At 37.7% G+C, this 12308-nt stretch overlaps 1 protein-coding gene across 8 annotated transcripts in view; it reads left to right on the plus strand.

Annotated features, from left to right (window-relative positions):
* Positions 1-1055, plus strand: part of Enpp2 (ectonucleotide pyrophosphatase/phosphodiesterase 2) — a 107572-nt gene extending 106517 nt beyond the window's left edge. For all 8 annotated transcript variants that reach the window (XM_047544157.1, XM_047544150.1, XM_047544172.1 and 5 more), the window contains one exon: positions 450-1055. In XM_047544157.1, coding sequence (XP_047400113.1) covers positions 450-620 — 171 coding nt within the window. In that variant the 3' untranslated portion in view covers positions 621-1055. The remainder of the gene's footprint in view (positions 1-449) is intronic.
* The last annotated feature ends 11253 nt before the right edge of the window (positions 1056-12308 follow it).

A 12308-nucleotide genomic window follows, 5' to 3' on the forward strand; every position in this document is an offset into this window, starting at 1 on the left:
ATTTATGCACACACAATTTTGTGCATTGGGCACCAGCTCTGCATTTCCCTTGGGAGGCAGAGAGCATTCAAATTGCTTGTGTTCTGTAGTCAGCATTGCCATTGACAGCTGGGTAAAGAAACAAATTATTGAATTCTCCAGGGTCTATGGTTTTCCTAATTTTGATTTATGTTCTGAGAACCTATTGAGAAGAGTGCCTTCTCACACCGCATGCCTCATTTATTTGGTCCAGCTAATTGCTGTTGAAAATGTTTACAGCCAAGGCCAGGTATTTGTGGTGCATTACCGACAGGAATGCTGCAGAGTAACGGGAAGGTCAGGAAGGAGCAACATGCTTTGGCACTGTGTGCAGGAGTAGGTAGAGGTCATTTGTGGACTTGGAGCAGAATGACCGTTTAGAGAACCTCCTCTGGAAAATTCTGACTCTGATTACTTTATTTCCATTACAGAGCTCAGAAGACGAGTCAAAATGGGTAGAAGAACTCATAAAGATGCACACAGCGCGGGTGCGGGACATTGAACATCTCACCAGTCTGGATTTCTTCAGAAAGACCAGTCGCAGCTACCCTGAAATTCTGACACTTAAGACATACCTGCATACATATGAGAGTGAGATTTAACTTCCTGAGCATCTGCAGTACAGTCTTATCAACTGGTGTATATTTTTATATTGTGTTTATATTTATTAATTTGAAACCAGGACATTAAAAAAACTTAGTATTTTAATCCTGTACCAAATCTGACATATTAAGAGTGAATGACTCCACTGTTTTTTGCTAATGCTTGATTTAGGTAGTCTTGTGTTCCGAGTAGAGCTTGTAATAAATACTGCAGCTTGAGTTTTTAGTGGAAGCTTCTAAATGGTGCTGCAGATTTGATATTTGCATTGAGGAAATATTAATTTTCCAATGCATAGTTGCCACATTTAGTCCTGTACTGTATCAAAATTCTGATTTTGTAAAGTTGCATTCATTTGCTGTTAACTATGACAGACATATTTAAGCCTTATAGACCAATCCTAAATATAATAAATCACACATTCAGTTTTTCCTGGATTTGTTTGGCTTTTATTTTACTAATAAATTAGAGGGCTTGCTTCACATATATTCATGCATATAAAAACACATTTCTTGTACTGGACCCTCTTTCTGGTTGCTCCCTTGGTATGTAAGCCCAGGGGTTGAATGAAATGGATTGGGTACATGTCTATGAGAAACCAGAGGGCAGGGGGAAAAGGGAAACAGAAGAAATCCTGAACACCTCCTCCTAAGCTACCTATTTAAAAAGTATTCTGAACATCAAAATAATTGTCTTTTTTGGTCAAGCTGGTTCAAAACTCACAGAATTAGACTAAGTCAAAACTGCATTTGTAGAATATTCTGTGCTAGGTGTCAACCTAAGAATGAAGGAGGATATAAAGAGAAACAAAGCAGTGAGTTGAAATGTAGATATGAGCATGTACCTAACCAATCAAGGGGAGAATGGTAAATGCCAAGCAAAAAGTGTTTATAACAATATAATATGACTGAGGGTCTAAATAGTATGTAAAGTGACTCTAGAAGGACATAGTTTTGGCTTTAAATAATAAATGATGTGTGCATTGAGGAAATCATTCAAAAATTTTCAATCTTTATATCATGGAGAATGATTGTAGTTTTCTATTGGAGTTGTTACTAGCATATTGGGGTGTGTGTATATGTGTGTGTATATGTAATATACATAAAAATAAGTATTTAGATATATATAAAATTTATTTTGGTACCAGAAATTAAACCCAGGGGCACTTAACCACTGAGCCACATCTCCAGTCCTTTCTTTTTTTATATTTTATTTACAGACAGGATCTCAGTGAGTTGCTTAGGGTCTCATTAAGTTGCTGGGCTGGCTTTGAACTCGTGATCCTCCTGCCTTAGCCTCCCAAGCCACTGGATTACAGGCATGTGCCACTGTGTCCTGCAAATGTTGTTATTTTTCTAACAGTTGCTAATTTTCCTTTGGAAAAACACAGAATAGTATATTGTTTATTTTCATTGTTCTAATTTTTACGATTGCTCCTTTTTATGATCAATGAAAGGGGTTTTTAATTTCTATAAAATTTTCCTTTAAAATACATTAATTTAAGAAGGAAGACATTGTGTCAAATAAAAAATCATTACATCAAAATAGGGAGATGGTATTGGGAATATGTGAATGCTTGTGAAGGTGGTGAGAGAAAAACTGATGTTTGAGAAACACAGCTCTAGAAATAGGTTGGAAGAAGTGATCACAGTACTACTAATGACAGTGACATTTAGTTAGTACCCACTGTAATCCAGGGATATCTCTGGCACTCTGTGCCTTGTCTCTAATCAGAGAAAAATGGGAAGCTCAGGGAAGATTTTATGAAGGGAAACATGAGATGTGGTTGGGGAAGAATGTTTGAATTGGACTTTGGTGTTTGGGATAAGTAAGGCAAAAAAGAATTAGAATATGGTTGGTTATCCATTCAATATTTGACAGTGATTTACCCAGTATCTACTACAGCCAGTGCCTCTATTTACCATTAGGGATAAAACAGTGAAAAAATAGACATGGTTCCTCACCTCCTGCTGGTTACTCTTTAGTGAAAGAAAAGATCCCACTGAAACTTAGGCTCTAAAGTTTAGTTAGGTATGTGTTGTGAAAGAATTAAACAGGTGGAGAGTGACAAGGGAACTGAAAGGAAAGAGCTTGTAGATGACATTCCAGCCCAGACCTGGGAGGGGAGAAGAGTTGGTCTGGAGAAGAATAGGAACAAGAAAGAGCATGGCCAAGGACTGGTGATGGGAAGGATCTTGGGATGTGAGAGGATCTGAAAGAGCATGGTGGCATAGTTGGTAGGGGCTGGGTCAGGTCCCACTGAGGCCTGATAGGCCCTATCGAGGCATCTGGGTTCCATTCAAGTTGCAATGGAAACTAACTGAAAAGTCTCCAGCAGGGTGTGACAGGATCTGACTTAAGATTTCAGTGTTATCCACACGGATATGTAATAATTACATACTATTCTCTTAATATAAATCCACATAAAAGTAGATCTTATCAGGACATCTGCTTACTAAATGCTATAACAGTCTCCCAACAGCAGCATGGTAAGGGAGAGGGACTAGTTCTATTTTTTTTTTTTTTTAATAGTTGCAAGCTCCTTGCTGGGCTAGATTTCTATATCACCTTAAATTGAACTCTTCTCAAAATAGGTTATACCTGAGGTTCCTGGGGAGAAAAGTTGCAAATTTAGTTGAATACTGTTGCTCTATTTCTATCCTTAAGTTAAGTGTTTCTCTCTCATAAACAAACTTAATGCCCAGAGAGAACATCAACCACTGTGTATTTCAGGTAAGTGGCTTTGCCGATAAACACGTCATTAATTGTGGGGTTATTTATGAAAGTCTCTGAATGGACAGGGACTCTATTAAAATGAGGTCTAGAAGACTATTTTAAGTTGGGGTCTTTTTTATTTATTTTTTTATTTAAATACAGAGACCTTGGTCCATTCATGCTTTCATTGAGCAAGTTGCAAACCACCCGCTAGCATGGTGGTCCTGTTCTAGTGGATGGATTCAGAAACTACCTCTCTAAAATGAGCTCATTGTAATGGGATAAACCAGGAAAGCAGCCACATGGTTTCCCAAGGGTGAAAACATTCCAAATTGTTTATAAGAGGGTTGACTTAAAAAAAAAAAAAAAAATCTCTGAACAAAAGCGGTATTTGGTGCCAACTAGGTTTGCGCAACTTTTCCCAAGAGCCACAGCTCCCAGCTTCCTGTGCCCATTATCCCCGTGGTAGTTGGGAAAGGGGTGTCTGTGGGTGGGTCCAGATGACCCCTCCTGTTTATATTTCTCTTCCTTCAACTTTCCCTTACTGTCTCTCTGCTGAGTCAGGATTGGGCTGCCCTGTGGGTGGGAAGTGGTAAAGGCAATGGGAATTCTCCCATGGCTTTGAGAACGACAGTTTGGGACAGTGATGAACAAAATTCAGATGTTCAAGTTTATAAACTGGGGCGAAGAGCACTGCTGGAGGTCCAGCCTAGAGTGCCGGTGGTTCCTGTTTGGGCTGCATTTCTAGGAAGCACATATCCTTGACCCCCCTTGGCAAGGATGTCCAGGTCTGGCTGGAATGTAGAAGTGGAAACGATGAGCTCTGGCAGATGCTTCTCCTTCTCCTTCTCTTCTTCCTCCTCCTCCTCTTTCCTCTTCCTCCTCTCCAGCTCCTTCCAGCCTTATTGAAATAAACTGACATATATTTAAAGTACACAATTTGATAAATTTTGACAATCATATACGCCATGAAATAATTTTTACAATCCTGATAGTGAACATATCCATTCACCCAAATATTTCCTCCTGTCCCTTAGTGATCTCTTTTATTCCTAAACCATACCATTCCTCCCACCCCTCCCTACCCCCCACCAACCCTGATCTGCTTTCTGTCACTGTAGCTGGCATTTTACAGAGTTTTATACTAATGCAACAGTACAGCATGTGCTTGTTGTTGTCTGACTTCTTTCACTCAGCGTAGTTATTTTGAGGGTCATTTAGATGGGAGCCTGTATCAATAGTCCATTCCTTTCAAATTATTGAGTAGTATCCCATTGTATACATATGCCATGTTTGCTTATTCATCTGTTGGTGGGTCTTTGAGTTATTTTCAGCTTTTAGCTATTGCAAACAAAAAAGTCTTAGGGATTTGTGTGTACAAGTCTTTCCATGGACATACGCTTTCCTTTCTCTTTGGTAAACACCTCAGGGTGGGATGGCTTGACGGTGTGGTAGGTAGGCATATATTTACCTTCTTAAATAACTGTTAAACTGTTTTCCAACACGGTTGTTGTTTTACATTCCTACAAGCACTGTGTGGGAGTTCCACCAATAGGTGAGTGGTGGTATTTCACATTTTTATAATGCACTTCCCAATGTTGAACATCTTCTCATGTGACTATTTGACATCCATGTATTTTATTTAGGAAATGTCTGTTAAAATATTTTGGTCCTTGAAAAATTTCAAATTATTAAAAAAAATTTGACTTATTTGTTTCCTTATGATTTTTAAGAGGTCTTTACGTATTCAAGTCTCTCATATATATCTTTTGACTACCTTTTCCCAGTCCGAGACTTGTCTTTTCATTCTGTACCATATCTTTTGAAGATTAGAGGATTTTAAATTTTTGATGACGTCCAATTCATTAGTTTGTTCTTTAATAAATTATACGTTTGGTATAGCATCTAAGAAATCTTCGCCTAACTCGACATTTTTCTCATTTTATTCTTGAAGTTTTAAACTTTAGAAGAAGCTTTACTTTTAGGTTTATGGTTCATTTTGTATTAGTTTTGTGTGCGGTACAGGGTATTCAGTCACGCTTTGTTCTATATATGAATATCCAATTTTTCCAGCACTGTTTTTTTTTTTTTTTATTAAAAGCAATTTGTTTTATTTGCTTTTGCATGTTCCTGATTCCATAGATCAGTTATAAAGGTAGATGTCGGTTTACTTCTGGGCACTTATTCTACTTCATTAATCTACTTGTCTATTTTTATACCAACACATCACCATTTTAATTACTATTATTTTATAATAATTTTAAAAATTAAACATTATTCGTCATCCAACTTTTTTCTTTCTCTCATTTTTTTTGGTAATTCAGTCTATTGTAGATTCTTTGCATTTCCATATGAATTTTAGGATCAGCTTATCAAGTTTTAGAAAAATTCCTATTGGAATTTTATTAGATCTATCTTGAAATCATTTAGAATTTGCCATGTTAATAATTATTGAGTCCCCTGACTCAATACTTAGTGTCTCTCTCAACTTACATAGGTCAGCATTTGTATGTCTGAATGTCTTATTTAACTTCTGACTTTCAAAGATATTTTCAGTGGGTAGGATTCTCAGTTGACAATTATTTCTTTCAGTGCTTCAAATGTATTGCTTCATTGTCTTGCAGTATGCATTATGTCTTAAAGAAACTGTCATTCTTATCTTTGTTCTTTTTTCTCTGGCTGCTTCTAAGATATTCTTTCTGTCATAGTTTTTAGCAATGTGATTTTGATGTTCTTTGATTTATTTTCTTCATATTTCTTGTGGTAGGGATCTGTGAGTTCATAGTTTTCATCAAATTCAGAAAATGTAAGACTATTATTTCTTCAAGTATTGTTTTGGAAGGCTTTGGGGACTCAAATTACATGTATATTTGGTTTATTGAATTCCTCTATTTTTAAGCTTTTTTCTCTTTATAAATTTTATTCCTTTTTTATTGTTTTATCTTCAAGTTCACCAGTTTTTCTTCAGAAAATTTAATCTGCTTTTAATTGTTTAGTATTTTTCATCTTTCTTCACAAAGTTCATAATCTTTACTTATCAAAATTCAATTTGAAATTGGCATGTTAATATTAACATGTGGAATGTAATTATAATAATACTTTTAATGTCTTAGTCTGTGAAATCTAATCATCTATGTTATTTCTGGGTCCATATTAATTGATTGAGTTTTCTCTTTACACAGGTTGTATTTTTCTGCTTATCTGGTAATTTTTTATCTTGTGTCAGGCATTGCAAATCTTACTTTTTGGGTTGCATGATTTCTGCATTCCTTTAAGTATTCTTGAGATTTATTCTGTGATACAGTTATGTGTTGGGTGGGGGAATCTTGGAAAATTTTCTCAGGGAAAAAAAAAACTTGCATTTGCTGTTAAACCTTGTTATATATGATAACAGCTGCATTAGGTGTGACCAGAACTACATTCAGTCTATTTCATTCCCACTACTCAGCCAAGACCTTTTGTAGTATTCTAAATGATGATCGTGCCATAAGAAATTTTTCACTGCCACTGAACGCTTAAGCGGCCTCTGCAGCACTCTGGAATTCTCCGTGTGTTCTGCCCTGTGAAATCCACCTATCTGGCCATCCAGATGGCTGGAACCCCAGCTTTGTCTCCTCAGAGCTAGCTAACTGGGCTATCCTGGGCTCTCCCTTCCTGCTTTGTGGTTACAAGACTTCCTCTCAGCAGCAATCTCAAACAACCAAAAGGTCATCTCATTTGTTTTCCATTTCTCAGAAATCATTGTCCTTTGTTGCTTGATGTCAATGTCCTCAGTGTCATTGTTTTTTATATATATTTTTCCAAGCTTTTTGTTGTTTTCGGGTGGGTAGAAAAATCTAGTCCCTCATGTCATCTTGATCAGAAGCGGAAGTGTTGTTCTTGATCTTTAAAGGCAAGAATTTACTCATCTTTATAGTCCCTATATATTAGGTAATGGATGCACTTTTTTCTTGGCAGAATTGAATTCATTTAATAAAATTTGATAATTTTATGAGTAAGACTTAGATAAGGACACTGCAAATATAAAAATGCCTAAAATGAATTTTGACTTTAAACACTTCACAATATAGTGGGTCATGAATATATGTTAAAATATATTTATATCATAGAATGCACTTAGCAAGAACAGGAGGATGATTCTTTCCTGATGTGGAAATTAGTATTTGTTAAGCAACTATAGTATGCCAAACTGAGTCAGTGACCTTATACTGAAAGAGTCAGTGGTCTCTTTCATTAACCACACAATTCTGAGGTTCATATTGAATTACTTATTTTGTACCTGCAAAAAATTAGTGTTATTGATATCAATTTAGTTGTCCAAGTTCACATAGGTAAAGAACAGAGAGGCAGTGGTTCTAATTCCAAAACCCATGCTGACAATATGCCAAGCTTCCTTGATCAGAAGAGAGATGAGTATGGAGTTTAAACCAACAAGGTAAATGAAGGATTAGGAAGTGTCTTTCCTGGAGAAAATTAAACCAGTTCTAGCTAATACTTGCAAAAGTTGGAGTTTTGAGAGCTCACAAATGCAGAGGGAATGGATATTAGTTTCATGTAACATGTTCATGCTGGGTTTGGAATTGGGATGTTGGGGCCAAAAGTTAGACTGGAGAGTCTGAGAACAAATAACAAAAGAATTTGCTGAAATAATTTAAGCTTCATTCTGATGGCACTGGGCTACTCCCAACTATTTTAATGAAAGAGACTGATGATCAGTGTTGTAAGTTAAAAACTTCAAATCTTCAAGACTGAGCATAATTTCAGGTTTCAGGTAAAGAATCGTGGTGTCTTTCGTTGTAAGGATGAAGTTCCAATGTCAGTAACCTTGAGGATGGAAAAGAGGGAAAAATCTGAGAGAGAAACAGAAGATTCAATGACAGAAAAATGAAGGATAAGGGTAATTCAGAGGCTTTTGATTTGGGCAGTTAGGGAGCTAATGGGGCCATTCACCAAGACTTCCAGGCAGGAACAGGCGGAAGGAAGATGGGGTAACAAGGAGATAAGACATCAGTTTTGAAAGGGTTGAATTTGAGGTAGATGATGGGAAGATGACCAGGAGTTAGTGAAGGAGGAGACCCAAGCTAAGGAAGGAATGGCATACCTGGCAAGTAGGTGTCTGTTGATCTGATGGTTGCAGGCGACATTTCCTTGGAACGTCTATGGAGTAAGGAAACCCATGCTGAAGGAAGAGCACCAGCATCGCAGGGCAGAAGCAAGGACACAAGCACCCTTAAGTAGTGGTAAAAGTTGAAACTTTGTAGCTCTGTGGCCTTGCACTCCTTTACACTTTTTTGCCCTTAAAGAAATGAAAGAAATGATAATATTCACTTCTCAGAGATGGCATAATAATTATGAGAGGAGACCTCATTGAAATATTAATTATTCAATCTCCTCCTGTATTTTTTATCTCCACTACCCACCAAAGAAGTCCTACCCTTTTGGAGTGATTTCCTGGCTTTGGTTGCCCCTCTGCCACCACCCTCTGAGGAGGGTTAGAGAGTGGGAGCAATGTGAAATAAATGGATTGCCTGTCTTGTGTGAAAGTTCAGATCTACTCAAGAGGCAAAAAGAAATAGTACTCAGAATGCCAGAGAGAAGGAGAGATTTCCCTGGATTCAGAAGTGGAGAGAAATCTGTAGATCCTAGCAGGTGGTTCATTCTGGGATATGCTATGTGATCTTTGTAGAGGAGAATCCTAGGCCCTAGGTCCTGGCCATGGCTTGGGGACAGAGGCTGGCAAACCTGAAGGGACTGGATGTACGCAGTGAAGATGTGCTTCTCCCACTATTTTCCATTTACCTACCAGATTCTGACCTGACTCTGGGAGAAATGTGGAAACCTCAGTAAAAACTGAATTAAACATCACATCAGTCATGCAAAGTTGGATGTTTAGATTCTTTATTTTAAGGATATAAAGCAAGTTTTATTTCTAAGATACATTCCAGTTACATTTGGAAAATTCTTTAGCACCATGCTTCTACAAGTCAGGTGTTCAATGAATATTAGCTAAATGAAATAGGGACCAGAAGGAGGAGAGGAGAGGAGAGGAGAGGAGAGGGGAGGGGAGGGGAGGGGAGAGGAGAGGAGGGGAGGGGAGGGGAGGGGAGAGGAGAGGAGAGGAGAGGAGAGGAGAGGGACTGTAAATACTAAGTTTTATAAAATCCAAAGATAGAAACACTTTCAAAGTAAAAGAATTGTTCAGTGATGTCAACACCAGAGAGAAGTTAAGTCAGATAGTTTGGAAGCATCCATTCAACTTTGCAACAGGTGGTCATTAGTGTCTTTCTTGAAAGTACATTCAATGAAGTGGTCTGAGGAGAGAATGGGAGACTGCATTGGAAGCAGTAAGACTGCCCTTTAAGAAATCTGGGAAGGAAATAGGGAGGTGGCATTGAAGGTGGATTTTATTTAATTTAGGATGGAAAAAAGCCATCCTAAATGGCTCGGTCTATTGCTAAGACTTGGAGATTCTGGAAAGGGACTAATGGGTAAAGAAATTAAATTATAAACAAATTTGAAATTGAAAGTAATTGATGAATAGTCAGCTATAATAAATTTTGCCTTTAAATTAAGAAACTAGTATAAATGTCATGGGGTCAGTGTTTATTAATGCAGGATGTGCTTCAGACTTAGTAAAATGGTAACCTGCAGGCTAGCTACAGACCCCAAATTGCTTTGTTAAGCTCATATATTAAAATTGAATTAGATTTCAATATTTAATATTCAACAAATTTCATGTAAACATCCAAGTTTTGGCCTTTTTTGCAAAGTTAAATGCTATTTTAATTGTTTGTTGACTATTGTTCCTGTCAACAATCAGCGGGAATCTATTTGCCTGACCTTTAGTTCAGGGAGTTAAGGGTTGTATAGTAAATATCTCAGGCTTTGCCACATGGTCTCTAACTGCTTAGTCCTACTGTTGAAGTTGAGAAGCAACTATAAGCAATAGGTAAATGAATGGGCTTTGCTGTGTTCCAATAAGCTTTATCTGGGACAAATTGGAATTTCATATAGTTTTCATGCATCAAAAAAATATTGCTGTTCTTTAGGTTTTTTTTTTTAAATCATTAAAAAAATAAATCGACAACTATTCATAGTGTCTTGACCAGACAGAAACAGATGACAGACTGGATTTCCTGTGGGTCACAGTTTGTGTCTGCTGCTTAGATTTCTCCTCCTCCTTCTTCTCATCCTCCTCCTCCTCCTCCTCCCTTCTTCTAGTAAAATAAAGGACTGGTTTGGAATTTCAGTTCAGGAGTCACTGAAAACCCTGACTCTGTTCCTTCTTCAAGTCTCCTTGCTCCCCGCTTTGCCCCTGAGGCAGCAGGCAAGTCTCCATTTCCATTTTGTGCTTTGGCTCTTTTTCCACACTTCCTCTTCTTCATTCATTTACTTTACCTGTCTGTCAGCATTTGATTTTGACTCTTTTGTGGAGTGACCAGGTGTCTGCATTACCCTGGACTAGAGAATTTTCAGTGCCGGAAAGGAAAATGTCTTGGGTGTACCAGGATGAGCTGGTCGCCTTGCCCAATGTTCGCATTATTTTATGTTTTTATTAGTACGTCATTAAAAGCATCATCACTTTAACTAATTAAAAAAATTTCGGCGCTTTCATCCTTACAACTTTGTCATCACGGTAATAACTAGCACTAGCATTGTCTTTTTTTTTTTTTTTTTTTTTTTTTGCGGTTCTGGGGATTGAACCCAGGGCCTTGTGCTTGACAGGCAAGCACTCTACAAACTGACCTATATCCCTAGGCCAGCATTATCCTTTAATATACTTACCAGTTCCACCTCAATAGAGGTGGGTCTTGCTCTGTTGATCATTATTCGGAGAGCGTAGGGCCTGCAGATTTGATTTCCATTAAATGACAATTGAGTGACTAATCAACCTAAATCTCTCGTTGTCCTTTCAGACAGCTAATATCATTATGGATGATATTTACTGCTCAGTCCTTCTGTGTGCTGATGGCACCTCTCTGGGTCATGGGAGCACTCTAACTGGAGACCTGAAGTTTTTTGTACTGTTCCCCCACACTGCTAAAACTCACTTGGTCAAATGAGTTCCATCTCTCTTCTTCCCCTAAACAGCTTGAATTTGTCATATGAGAAAAATCTCTGGAACTGTGTTTAAGTCTAGTCTCTACCATTACTAGTTCCTGGACATGTTACTCCCATTGTGGTCAACTCACTAACAAGTAGCGATGGTCATGTTCCACTACTTTAGATATTTGTGAGAATTTGACATGACGAATGAATGTGCCTTCCATTATGCCTGGTTCCTCCAGTGGTGCCCCCACTAAGCTTCTCACAAATGTCTTTTTTGCTTAAGTTAATTTGAGTTGGGGTTTGAGCCACACCTGAAAAAATCCTAACTCACGTAGAAGCTGTTCTTGACTTCTTTTTGCAGTTTAAGGTCTATGAATCAATCAAGACTCAGAAAACACAGTATTTTTGTCATAATCATCTGTTCCATTTCAAAATTCTTGCTCCAACTTAAAAGTTTGTGCCACATAATCACCTTTACTAACTCATCTTCTCTGTGTTCTGCCTGGTTATAAACCTGCTCATCTATCTAACCTACCTAATCTCCTTGCTAGCTTTCTCCTAGTGCCTTGGATACCTTTCAAGTGCATCAATGATATGATATTAACTCAGAAACTCCATCCCATCTTATTCCTCCTGAGCTTTCTCAGTTACAAGGAAAAACACAAGTATCCCCATACTGTTGGAAGCAGGGGAGAGACCTGATTCATTCTTTAAAAATATTTTTATTGGTGCATTATAGTTGTATATAGTGGCGTGGTTTTGCTCTTACATATTTGTACATGCACACAATATAACAATATAATTTGACCAATATCACCTCCAGCACTTTCCCTTTCACTCCCTTCCTCCCTCCCTCTGGTCTCTTTCTTCTACTCTCCTGCTCTCCCTTTGATTTTCCTTTCCTTTTCCTCTTTGGCTTCCAAATA

This window comes from Sciurus carolinensis, chromosome 1 (assembly GCF_902686445.1).
Source record: "Sciurus carolinensis chromosome 1, mSciCar1.2, whole genome shotgun sequence".
In the NCBI taxonomy this organism is placed as follows: domain Eukaryota; kingdom Metazoa; phylum Chordata; class Mammalia; order Rodentia; family Sciuridae; genus Sciurus; species Sciurus carolinensis.